Source organism: Mauremys reevesii, unplaced genomic scaffold (assembly GCF_016161935.1).
Source record: "Mauremys reevesii isolate NIE-2019 unplaced genomic scaffold, ASM1616193v1 Contig17, whole genome shotgun sequence".
Classification (NCBI taxonomy): Eukaryota; Metazoa; Chordata; order Testudines; family Geoemydidae; genus Mauremys; species Mauremys reevesii.
This window is the reverse complement of record NW_024100793.1, coordinates 725746-738789: the sequence shown is the minus strand read 5'-3', so window position 1 is coordinate 738789 and position 13044 is coordinate 725746. Positions and strand designations below refer to the sequence as shown.

General features: G+C 56.2%; 1 protein-coding gene across 1 annotated transcript in view; it reads left to right on the top strand.

Annotated features, from left to right (window-relative positions):
- Positions 1 to 146: 146 nt before the first annotated feature.
- Positions 147 to 13044, top strand: part of LOC120393228 (adhesion G protein-coupled receptor E3-like) — a 37955-nt gene continuing 25057 nt past the window's right edge. Inside the window, exons 1-7 of the mRNA XM_039517797.1 lie at positions 147 to 165; positions 826 to 963; positions 2128 to 2265; positions 3419 to 3574; positions 8307 to 8438; positions 9339 to 9388; positions 9809 to 9910. Of these exons, the coding sequence (XP_039373731.1) occupies positions 147 to 165; positions 826 to 963; positions 2128 to 2265; positions 3419 to 3574; positions 8307 to 8438; positions 9339 to 9388; positions 9809 to 9910 (735 nt within the window). The remainder of the gene's footprint in view (positions 166 to 825; positions 964 to 2127; positions 2266 to 3418; positions 3575 to 8306; positions 8439 to 9338; positions 9389 to 9808; positions 9911 to 13044) is intronic.

Here is a 13044-nt window from a genome sequence, read left to right as displayed (position 1 = left end):
TGGGTTACATTAACACATTACGAATTCAAATGGCTTCCAGCTTTATTTAATTTCACAGTGAATTTTGTGCTGGTGAAAGACAGAGGAGGCTGAAGACATGGAAGTGAGATATTTGAGGGCAGCAAAAGGGGACATTTCTGGACCACATGCAGAATGTCAGCAGGAGTGAGACCAATGTCTGTGGCAGGACCGGCCCTAGCCCAAATGGCACCTCAGAGCGTCTTTGGTGTCCCCCCCTCTATTTGTTAAATTTTTGAATTCCTTATTTTTATTGCATTTGTAGCCCATTTTGCGATTTCGCTGCATGATTAGCATGTATGATTTATCCCTGTTGTACAAGATGATAAATTTGCACGCTAGGAGCTGTAAGTCTGTATTTATTCATGCCATATATAAGCAAATAAAAAGTTTCCTCTAAGCTTATAGAAACAAAGCTTATACATCCAGAACATTCTAGTAGGTTAGTGAAAAATGAATCCACGTACAGAATACCGGAAACATCAATTGTCCTTTTTGTCTCTAACAACAAAAACAGCACCCTGAGCCCAGCACCACCCCCCAAGTCCAGGACGACCACCGAGCCCCTATGCCTGGGACGCCCTAAGTATAAATCCGGCCCTGATAACGGGGGCTCCTGGTCTTTGTTGCTCATACACACGATAAAAGACCCAGTTGCCCTGGCCAAAAGTCCAGTTCCCAACCAGAATAAGGTAAAAATATGACCAGGGATCCCAGCTGGGGCTGATTTCCCAGCGCACCAGGTTTCTGCATTTTTAATTCCACCATCGGCAGGGCCCTGACTGGCCATTGGCCCGGGATTGGCAGGACTGGGGCGGCTGGGGGTGTGTGCAGCTGAGTGGCGGTTACCATCTGCCCATGGAGCCTCACCCTGTCTCTGCCTTCCAGGGCTCTGCATCGCCCTGTGCCTGTGGGGCACCGTGGCCCAGAATCATGGCGTACAAGGTAAGACTGACTCCTCCTGGCTAACCTTCCCCAGCGCTCCCGGCTGCCCGGGCTCTGGCCTCCGCCCCCTCTGGCCCCTTTCCCTGGTGGGAGGAGAGCAGAGTCAGGGGTCTGGGGAGCCGGGAGCAGCCCCTTGGTGTGGGCGTCTTGGGGTGGGTTTACAGAGCACGGTGGGTGCTTGCAGGGGAGAGGAGAAGGCCTCTGTGTAGCCCTCCCCTTCCCTTCCCAGCCCCGTGGCCAGCAGAGAATAGACCCTGGGGCCGAGGGCTCTACACTGCGGGGTGGAGTGAGGGGCAGGTCCCCTTTGTAGCCAAGGACTATGTCACTGACCAGCCCGAATCAAGGCCCTGATGGCTCAGCCGTTAGAAGTGGCATTTGTTGGTGCTACACCCTCACCCCCAAATTGGGCTGGTCTGAAACCTGGGACCCATGTGCCCATCTGGGGAATGTTTGGGATCAGGACTCTGCACTCTGAGTCGAGCTCTGCTGCGAATCCCAAGATGGGATTCGGGCAAATTCCCATTGACCCATGGGGTCCCCCAGTGCTGCACCCACCTTGCTCCGTCTGCTCCCACCCCAAGCCCTGCAGCCGGCTAAGCTGCGCTGGGATCCTTCCCCTCATGCTGGTCAGAGGGACGGATCCCAGCGGAGCCCCAAACACTGGGCAGCTAATGGATCCAGGAGCCCCCGTAGGCAGGTCACAATCTGGGTCATGGGAGGTAGCTCAGGATCCAAACTAGCCTCGCCCCCGATTCAGCTCTCAGTCAATCCTGAGCAGAGCCAGGTAGGAATTTCCCAAGGAACTATTTTTTGCCAGTAAATGCCGATTTGGTTCAGAGGAATGTTTGGTTTTACTCAGGAAAAAATTGCGTGGGGGGAGATGGAATAATTTTCAAAACAAATAAATCCCGTTTTCCAGTTTGAAGTGAGGTTTCGGTTTGAAATTGATGCTAATGAGAGTAACGACGACAGCAACAAAAAGTAAAAAAATTGGGTGAGATCAAAAACATTTCACTTGAACTGCCGCCAGGTGCTGACGGCTCTGCCTGTCTGTGACGAAAATCATCGAATGGGGCATATGAAAGGAGTTGATCCCACTCTGTGTTGGCGGGGGGGAGCCGCTCTGCACTGGCTGACCCTGCCCAGCTGTTCCCGCCCCTGCAGATACCACTGGGGACTGCAACAGCCATATGCTGTGCCCAGCAAACGCCAAGTGTGTGAACAGCACCCACTGCACCTGCCTGGATGGATACCAGCCAACAGGGAATCACTTCTTCGCCGACCCAAGGGAGACCTGTGATGGTAACGGGGCTCCCACGTTGTCCTGCGGGGGCTGGGACAGAGCAGGGCATTAAGGGCCGGAGCAGCCAACCCCACTGACTCCAGGGCCTGTTGGGGGTGCTCAGCCCGGCTGGGGAATGAGTGGGGGCAGCAGCACGGGTGTGGGCCGCCCTCCTGGGGATCGAACCGGGGCCTCCAGAGTGAGCAGCGAGAGCCAGGAGTGTTGGGCTCTGTGAATTGGGTGCAGAGTTGTGGGGCCCATCACATTGACCCGTCTGAATCCCAGCCTGGGCCCTAACCAGCCTCTGTGTGTCCAGGGGCAGAGGGGCCCCACGGGAGCAGAATGAAGCAGCCCTGGCTGTACTTCCCCCTCCCCCCCTCACCCGCAGGGATCTAAGGGGGGGGCAGAGATGAGGCAGCTTGTCACCCCCCACCCCACAACACACAGGGATCCCGGAGCCCCAGGGGGATGTCTCTCCACTCTCCCCTCACGTGGGGGATCTGGGTGTTTGTGGGGCCGAACCTGGGACAGGAGGCTCGGGGGGGGGGGGGGCTGTTTCCGACATTCCAGCAGCAGAAATGGTAACTGAGAATCAGGCCCTTAATCAGTAACCGCTCAGAGCCCCGGTCGCCTGGGTCGGCTCGAGGCACCAGCCTACCAAGCACGTGCTTGGGGCGGCTCCTTGGGACAGGGCGGCACTTGGGGGGTTTTTTTTTTGTTTTTGTTTGGCCAGGCGGCGCTGGGGGGAGGCGGGATTAGGAGGCGTGGCGCCGTGTTGTGGGGGCAGGGACTTAGGCGGTGCTCGGCTGGGGCGGGGACTTGGGCGGTGCGACGCAACACTTGGGGGGCGGGGACTTGGGCGGTGAGATGCGACGCTCGGAGGGGGTCGGGACTTGGGTGATGCGACACTTGGGGGGGCGGGGACTTGGGCGGTGCGCTGCTCGGGAGGGGCGGGGACTTGGGCGGGGCAACGCTCTGGGGGTGGGGATGACTCTCGGGGGCGGGGCTTTGGGCGGCGCGGCGCTCTTTGTTTTTGCTTGGGGCGCCAAAAATGTTAGAGCCGGCCCTGGCCTGGGTCCCCTCACCCAGCTCAGTGCGAGGGGCTGGGGGGAGGGTGATACGGGGAACGTCTCCCTGCCAGGACTGTACAGAGCGTCCCCTCTTGCATTACAGATATTAACGAGTGTCTGGGGCCAAGCCTGCCAGACTGCAGACGCTACGCACACTGCGACAACGCGCCTGGGAGTTACTACTGCACCTGCATCGATGGCTTCGAGCCCGGCTCTGGGAAAGCCAAGTTCATGCACGCGAGTGAGAACAGCTGCCGGGGTGAGCTCTCCCCTGGATCCACCACCCGCTGCTCTGTCCTCCAGTCTCCGTCTCCCCCCCCCATAGACACACCCCTGAGATCATTCCAGGCCTGTTTGTGCTGCACCAGAGGCTGCTAACGGCTTTAGCAAAGGATTCACTCACAAGGGCTGTGATCAGCCGTGACCCTCAACCTCTGCCCCAGTGCGCGGTGGCCAGGATCTCCCCTGCCTCGGTGTTTGGATTGGGAATAAACCCCTAGGTTTGCAGGGAGGCTCTGGGGAGATGGGTGGGGCCATTGCTGCCCCCTGCACACAGAATCCAGGCTGCTAGTGCCCCTGGGCCTGGGAAGGGGCCTCGTGTATGGTCCACGTACAGCACAGTGCGCTCTGCCCCCTATGGGCCTGGGGAGCAGGGAATAGCCCCAGCGCAGGGCACCCCGGCCATGCCCCCTATCTGCCCCCTCCCTCAGGGCTGGGAGCCGAGCCTTTTCCAGCCCCACACTGACAGGGAGCCCCCTGGCTGGGAGGGTGTTTCCTAGGGGGCCATTATGCCCCCTTAGGCAGCCAGGGCGGCCTGACCGGAGAAGGGGCCGGGGCCTTCCAGGCCCTTGTTTGCGACGTTCAGCCGGTAGTTAGAGCTTGTGTCAAGTCCCAGCCGGCCGTTCCCATGGAAACTGCCCGTTACACCCCCGTTTGGGGGTGCAGAGCACCGGGCCCGTAGCACTGGGAGAACTCAGGAGCCCATTGGTTCAAACGCTTCCCCTGGCAGAGACCTCGCCCAGCCGTTCCTGCGCCAGCCCCAGGCCACGTAGGATCACCCCAGCCAGTGCCCTGGGGCGGGTCTAGGCACAAGAAGAAATCAGCGCCGCAGGGATCTCAGCCAGCGTCCCGGGGATTGTGCGGGGATAGCTGCTATCGGGAGCCGTGTGGAGAATCCCTAGGGCTTGCCCCCGGGGGGAATTGATGGCGATCGCTGTTCTCTTTGGAAGCCCACTGATTATTCCAGACCAGAGTGTCTGGACGGGGAACAATTCCACAGGAGCTGTTACCCTCAATTTCCCCATGGACTTAAGCTCCTAGAGACACCCAATCTCAGAGCTCCCTGCAACTCAGAGCAAGTTTGGAAGCCTCAGGACACCCATGTGCCTGAGGGAGGGGAGAGCTCTGGCCGCACCACCGAGAACCCAGCGTGTGGCCCCCCTTGTCCAGCAGACAGAGCGTCGGAGCTGGGGAAAGCACTTTGGAGCAGCGGCCGTGCTGTGGCTGGATGTGTGTACAGCGCCTGGCACCACAGGGCCCAAGCTGTGGCGCTACCCGGTATAAACATCCCAATGGCACCAGGACGGGATGGATAAGGACGCTGGAAGCTCCGTTCCCATCCCGAATGGACTCTTGGAACTCTCCGGGGGCGGAACCCGATTGTACGTCGTTTATGGAATAAAGCAGTTTCTGGAAACGCAGAGCCGCCTCGGTGCTGTCAAGAGAACCCACGAGTGTCGCAGGGTCGAGGGGCGGAGGAGGCAGCACTTGGCAGGATGCAGCCAGTAGGTTCTGCCCCAGGAGCAGCTCAGCCTCTGAAGAGGCAAAACCGGGTGCTGGCCAGGCTGAGACACAAGTAACGCTGACACTTGCACAGTACAGACGGGATCAGAGCTGAGGCCCATCTAGCCTGGTATCCCGGCTCCAATGGGCCAAAGCCAGATGTGCAGAGGACAGTGGAAGAGCCCTGCAGTGGCAGCCGGGGGATAATCTGTCCTCACTTGCTGGTCTCTAATATCAGCTGTGCTGAAGCCCCACAGCAGGTTTTCTCTCTCTTCCCAAACAATTGTGCCTTTAACTATGATCCCTCTGGCTGTTCTCATCACCCGTAGGAATGTCCAGTTGCTACTTAAATCTTGCTAAATTCTTGGCCTCAGGGACTCCTGTGGTGGGGAGTTCCACAGGCTAATCACACATTGCGTGAAACAGCCTTTCCTTGGCTCAGTTTCAAATATTCCCCTCTTCTAACTTCCCTGACTGGCCCTTATTCCTCATCTCCCTTCTCTACCTCTCCCCAATTATTCTCATTGCCTGTCTCTGAACCCCTCTGGTTCTGCACTGTCCTGTGTGCAAGGGGGTGCCCAGGGCAGGCCGTGGGTTGCAGAGGAGGTCACCCCATTGACTGATATCCAGGCATTAGACCAGCCCTCATGTTATTCTCTATCCCCTTCCTCCAAAGCAGCTCCCCATTTGTCCCCACCAGGGGCGGGCGGCTCATTCAGGCATTGCCGTCTGCACTGATATTGCGGCACTGGACATCGCCAGATCCGCTTGGGAGCTTTAGCAAGCAGCAGGCGTGTGTCCTGGCAGGGATACTTTTCCCTTCCCAGCTGGAGCAGCTCATTCCGGACAATAGCCACTTGCTCCCGTTCGCTGACCCAGTCACTGAACTCCTGGCTCTAACCAGCCCTGTCTCCCCAGCGCATGGTGCATGTTGGACGCCTGGATTATCCCCCAGCAGCATCACCCCACGGGAACTGCATCAACATGCCAGGGAGTTACATGTGTAAATGCAGTTGGGGATTTGGGAAGAGTCAAAAGGATACATCTCAGATCTGCATAGGTACAACAGGAGCTGGACACAGTCATGGCAAAGGCATGATGTTTCTGGTTTTTCTGCAGTGTTGCTAACGCATGGCATTGCCTTAAAGCCCCACTTCCTGGAGTCACGTGATTCCGCTTTTGGCTAAAATGAAAAGTAGGGCCTGGCCCACGTGGTGGAGGAAAAACTGCCCAACGTTACGCTGGGGTGACCGACAAAACAAAGCCAAAATGGATTTTTTTTTAAAAAAAAATCTCGTGATTTTTAAACCAAGCTCGTGACTTTTTTGCAGCCTGGCTCGTGGTTTGGGCTTTTATTGATTGCTTGGCGTTGGTGATGCTGTTAATGCACCGTCACTGAGCTGACCTGGGATCTTGGACACTAACCAGCATTCATGGATGGTGAAACTAACCAGGTTGCCCTGAGGTCTCGCTCTTTCTCTGCACCACACCTGGGCAAAGTGTCTGTTCTGACTCCCAGGCTGTTTTGCAAATTGGAAACTGAGCCCAGGGACTGAAGGTCGCCATGTCTCTTCCCATGCTGCCTAATTCCACCAAGGCACAAGCGCAGGGCATTGGAGATGTCGTTAGAAACTGCAACATCCCCCCAAACCTGCAGCTGCAGTCAGAGATCGTCCCAGCTCTGCTTCTCCATCTCTCATTGCCCCAGACAGGACTGCAGGCTCCTCAGGGGCTGGCTGGCCAGAACGAGTGCATCTCTGCATGTACAGGCCGGGTCCCTTGATAGAAAACCCCACTCCCTGCATGGGGTGAGTGACCCCACTGCACCATGGAGCCCCGACATCCCCCGTGTATCCCCCTCTGCCCGGCAGCTGGTGCTACTCCCATTGGCAGACTGGCGGGTGCCCGGCTCCCCAGCGTTTGGCTAGATCACAGCAGGGCTCTCTGTGCCCGGGCAGGGGGGGCCCATCTGTCAGATCAGAGTCTCCACAGTGGTGAAAGGCCCCAGGAGCCAGCAAGGGCAGTAAAGTCCCCTCCGTTTGGGGCCGGATTGGTGACCCGCTGGGTGGCGACTCTGGCTCGGGCTACACTGGGGGTCAGACTGGGCGGGTCTCTTCTCGTCTTGGCTTCCACAGGCTGGATCCTCAGCAAGTGTCGAGCTGGTGTCATTTGTCCGAGAGTTCGGTGGATTCACCCCACGGGGTCCTGGGCCTGGGGGTCATGGCAGGGTCCGGGAAAGGACGTTGGGCCGCTGCTCACTGAGCAGTGTTAGGAATAGGGGGATCCCCTGGATCCAGCTGGCTTCCAAATAACCCGTTTACCAGCTGTGCAGGGCCTGGCCGCATGTCGGGGTCTGCGGGCTTCTGCCATAGACCCCCTGTGAGCGCAACCAGAGCGCAAAGAAACTAGTTTAAAGGGACATCTCCCAATTCCCCTGCACTCCCCAGGGCAGAGCCCACCCACCCTTCTCCTAGTGCTCCAGGGGAGGGGCGGGGCTGGGTGTATCCCGAACGGGGAGGGGACCCATGGGGCTGGGGTCTGTAATGCTGAGCATGGCGCCCCCTTCTGATGACTAGATCCAGTTCAGCGCCCCCATTCTTCTCCTCCACCATTGCAGCTCCCAGAGTTGTGTCTCGGCCGTCCGGCCAGGTCACGCTGTGATCCCCATTCTGGGGGAGCCTTTCAAATCAGACCCCTCTCTCCTGTGCCTGCTAGCGAAACCCTTCCTCCAGGGCTCCTAGCCCCCTCTCGGGGCTTTCTAGCCCCCCTCACCTCAGGCCCCCACCACTGGGCCCAGCCCTCAGGATGTAGAGAAGCCCCACCTGTCCCCTCCCAGGTGAGCTTCCTTCTAGCCAGCGCCCTGCACACAGCCTGAGTCACTTCCCCTTTGCAGCTTAACTGGCTGATCGCCCCCCCCCCCTTAACCCTCTGTCAGGGCTGGTGCAGGGAGGGGATCGCAGGGTCCTGGTCTGGAAAAGGTTGGGCCCCCTGATCTGGGGCGTGGGGGGGGTGGTTGTGCTGCAGGGATTGAGGCCCTGCACGTAGCAGGGAAGAAAGGAGAATAGAATGGGGGGGCTTAGATGGAGCAGACAGACTGACCGACAGACCACGCCCCCTGCAATGGGTTGGGGGGTGCCTCCATGGTCATTCGCCCCCGTGCACCCCCAGCCGAGCTGTGTGTGACCCCCTCCCCCACTTTCCCCTCTCAGACATCGATGAGTGCAACAAGACCCCAGATATCTGTGGCCCCAACGCCACGTGTATCAACGCCATCTGGAGCTACTGGTGTGAGTGCCAGGCCGGCTACGTCCCCTCCAACAGGAACGTGACCCTGTGCCAAGGTGGGTCCTGCCACAGGGGACACGGAGGGGGCACCTGGGGGGCTGGGCAGGGCCTGGGGTTACACAGGCAGAGGTTTTGCCCGAGGGGGCAGGGAGCTGGGAACTGGTCTGGGATGTTGCGCCAGCCCCCTGCCCCCCATGGACGGGGTCCCTCTGGGTCTCAGCCCTGGCCGGGGGGAGCTCAGCCTCCAGGCTGTCACCTCCCCCAGCCCAGCCTGTCCGTCCACTGTTGTGTTTCCGGTTGTCTCAGAGCCACAAGCACCAGCGAGCCCAGGTCTGGCTCTGGGAGCGGAGCAGGGCCAGGCCGGGGAGGGGCGAGCAGGGCAGCCAGGGGCCGGGCGTCTCCCCCCAGCAGTGCCTGTATTCCTGCTGCACGGCTGGATTCTCTGCCCTGGGAAGAGGCAGCAGGGGGCGCAGTCTGTGCCTAGGGGCCACTAGGGGCCACTGTGGGGCCAGCCTGGGGCTCCCTGCTGGATTCAACCCCCCCCCCCAACACAGCCCAGAACCACCCACAGCTGGGGGGAGAGAGTTGAGGGGAGATACGGCTGGGATGATTCCACAGCCCCCACCCCCACCCCACTGAGGCTCAGTCCCCCTAGGACGGGGAGGGGGGACGGTTCCTTTCACAGAGACCGGCTGGTGGGCAGAGGATGGGGAGAAGGGGCTGCGCACATGTGTGGGGCTGAGTGTGTGTGTGGGGGGGTCACTGCTCCCCCTGCTGTGAGAAGATCTGACATGGGCTGGGTGTCTTGCTGCTGGAAGGAGGGGAGGGCTGCTGCTGCCCCCTGCTGGAGGGAATGAGTCCTGCTCTCTGTGCCTGGCTCTGGTGCATGCACCTACCCAGCCAGACCCTGCATTTCCCCCGCCCATCGCTCACTCCTCCGCCCTTTCCATCCCCAGAGCTCACCTGCCCCCCACTGCTGGGAGATGACAGCTCTGCCGGAGCCAAGGTGAGTGAGGCACAGACCCCAGGCGGTGGGGGATAGACCCCGATTCCCATTTACGTGCCACGTTGCTTTTCACTGATCTCGCCCCACAAGGATTCTGGGGCCAAACTCGCCCCTGGGCAAAGAGCCAGTGGCCAGTCCCTGGAGCCCCTGCAGTCCAGCCACGGCCAGGCCTTGCCCCCAGGGTGATTCTCACCCTCCAGGATCAGCAGCATCAGGCTGCAGCAACACGCTTCAGCTTGCAACCACTGTCCCCCACCATCCCTTGCAAATGCCGTGCACCCCCTAGGGGCCAGACAGGGCATTGCCCACGCTCCCTCTGGCGCCTGGCTCCTGAGCTGAGGGATCCTCTAGGGACTGGGGGAGGTGGGCTGCGATTCTGTGATCTCTTTTCCTGAGCCAGGCCTGGGACTTGTTTTGCAGAACCTCCTGGGCAGCTTCCAGGCACAGGTGGGACGTCTGTGCAAGGCGGCGCTGGAAGAGCTGAAGCAGATGAACTCTCAGAACGCTGAGGGGAAGCTGCAGGTGCCAAGCCAAAATCTGGGGCCTTGCTGGGTTTTTTCCTGTTAGGGGGAGGAATCACTGCTCCTACTCAGATCTAGTCTCAGGGCGATCTGTAGGGATGCAGTGCTTGGAACAGGAGATAATTAAACAGTGGCACTGCCCAGAAATTCCCATGCCTGCCTCCCTAGGGGCTGCTAACAGGGAGTTTCGCAAGGGAGTTTGGAAGGGCAGTGGGAAGGGAGCCGGAGTCCCTTGTCGGTCCTAACTCTTCCCCTGTAGCCCCCTTAAAACCTATAAACCAAACCACATTTCAAAACCCCTTTCTGTAAACCACCTTCCATTAACTAGGAGACAATGGAGGCAGAAGCCCAGCAGCAGAGTGGGGGCTATCCAGTTTATTGCACTGAGTGTTGCATGTATGATTACCTGTCCTGTGGGCGGGTGGCGTATGTGTGCAGTCGGTGCAAGGAGCTCCTGGCCCTCAGAGACCATGTACGGACTTTGGAGGCCAGGGTGGCGGAACTGGAGGAACTAAGAGAGGCAGAGAGGTATGTTGATGAGGCTTTCCGGGTCACTGTAGAATTGTCCCACCTCCGCTTAGACAGCTCCTGTGCTGTTGAGGAATAAGAAGGGCCCAGGGAAGTAGAGCAGTCAATGGGAGCAGAGGGAAACCTTCCCGTAGTTGGGACCCTCCTTCCAGATGGTGCTGGGGTTGCCTCTCACACTGAGGTTACTTCTCCGGGGGAGGGAACTCCAGTTTCTAGGAAAAGGCAGGTGTTAGTAATGGGAGATTTGATTATTAGAAACGTAGATAGCTGGGTTTGTGATGACCGGGAGAACCGTATGGTGACTTGCCTGCATGGTGCGAACGTTGCGGATCTCTCGAGGCATCTAGACAGACTTATGTGTAGTGCTGGGGAGGAGCCGGTGGTCTTGGTACATGTAGGTACCAATGACATAGGGAAGGGTAGGAGAGATGTCATGGAAGCCAAATTTAGGCTGCTAGGGAAGAGACTGAAATCCAGGACCTCTATGGTGGCATTCTCAGAAATGCTCCTAGTTCCACACGCAGGGCCAGGTAGGCAGGCGGAGCTTCAGAGTCTCAATGCGTGGATGAGACGATGGTGTAGAGAGGAGGGGTTCACGTTCATTAGGAACTGGGGAAACTTCTGGGATGGGGGGACCCTATACAGGACAGATGGGCTCCACCTAAACCGAAGTGGAACCAGACTGCTGGCACTAAACATTAAAAAGGTTGTAGAGCAGTTTTTAAATTAGGAGATGGGGGAAAGCCGACTGCTGCAGAGGAGCATGTGGATCGGACACAGACTTCTCTTAGGGGAGAGTCTGATGATGGAGAATCTCCAGATTATAGTCAGGAGCAGAGGACGGAAGTGGATAATGTAAGGGCCAGATCAGATGATAAACAGTCACATAAAAAAGAATCTGGCACATCAGAAAAGGACAGACAAATAAACAGGGACAAGTTTTTAAAGTGCTTGTACACAAATGCTAGAAGTCTAAAATAATAAGATGGGTGAACTAGAGGATATTGATAAAGGAGGATATTGATATAATATTGATATAATAGGCATCACAGAAACCTGGTGGACTGAGAGCAAACAATGGGACACAATCATTCCGGGGTACAAAATATATCGGAAGGACAGAACAGGTCGTGCAGGGGGAGGAGTGGCACTATATCTGAAAGAAAATGTAGATTCAAATGAAGTAAAAATCTTAAGCGAATCCACATGTTCCTTAGAATCTCTATGGATAGAAATTTCAAGCTCTAATAAAAATATAACATTAGGGATCTATTATCGACCACCTGACCAGGACAGTAATAGTGATGATGAAATGCTAAGAGAAATTAGAGAGGCTATCAAAATTAAGAACCCAATAATAGTGGGGGATTTCAATTATCCCCATATTGACTGGGAACATTTCACTTCAGGAGAAAATACAGAGATAAAATTTCTCGATACTTTAAATGACTGCTTCTTGGAGCAGTTGGTACAGGAACCCCCAAGGGGAGAGGCAACTCTAGATTTAATCCTGAGTGGCGCGCAGGAGCTGGTCCAAGAGGTAACTATAGCAGGACCCCTTGGAAATAGTGACCATAATACAATAGCATTCAACATCCGTGTGGTGGGAAGAACACCTCAACAGCCCAACACTGTGGCATTTAATTTCAAAAGGGGGAACTATACAAAAATGAGGGGGTTAGTTAAACAAAAGTTAAAAGGTACAGGGACTAAAGTGAAATCCCTGCAAGCTGCATGGGCCCTTTTTAAAGACACCATAATAGAGGCCCAACTTCAATGTATACCCCAAATTAAGAAACACTGTAAAAGAACTAAAAAAGAACCACCGTGGCTTAACAACCATGTAAAAGAAGCAATGAGAGATAAAAAGACTTCCTTTAAAAAGTGGAAGTCAAATCCTAGTGAGGCAAATAGAAAGGAGCACAAACACTGCCAAATTAAGTGCAAGAGTGTAATAAGAAAAGCCAAAGAGGAGTTTGAAGAATGGCTAGCCCAAAACTCCAAAGGTAATAACAAAATGTTTTTTAAGTACATCAGAAGCAGGAAGCCTGCTAAACAACCAGTGGAGCCCCTGGATGATCGAGATACAAAAGGAGCGCTTAGAGACGATAAAGTCATTGCGGAGAAACTAAATGGATTCTTTGCTTCAGTCTTCACGGCTGAGGATGTTAGGGAGATTCCCAAACCTGAGCTGGCTTTTGTAGGTGACAAATCTGAGGAACTGTCACAGATTGAAGTGTCACTAGAGGAGGTTTTGTAATTAATTGATAAACTCAACATTAACAAGTCACCGGGACCAGATGGCATTCACCCAAGAGTTCTGAAAGAACTCAAATGTGAAGTTGCGGAACTATTAACTAAGGTTTGTAACCTGTCCTTTAAATCGGCTTCGGTACCCAATGACTGGAAGTTAGCTAATGTAATGCCAATATTTAAAAAGGGCTTTAGAGGTGATCCCGGCAATTATAGACCAGTAAGTCTAACGTCGGTAAAGGGCAAATTAATTGAAACAACAGTTAAGAATAAAATTGTCAGACACATAGGGTTTGGCTACACTTGAAAGTTGTAGTGCTGGGAGTTACAGCGCTGGTCGTGCAGCTGTGTAGG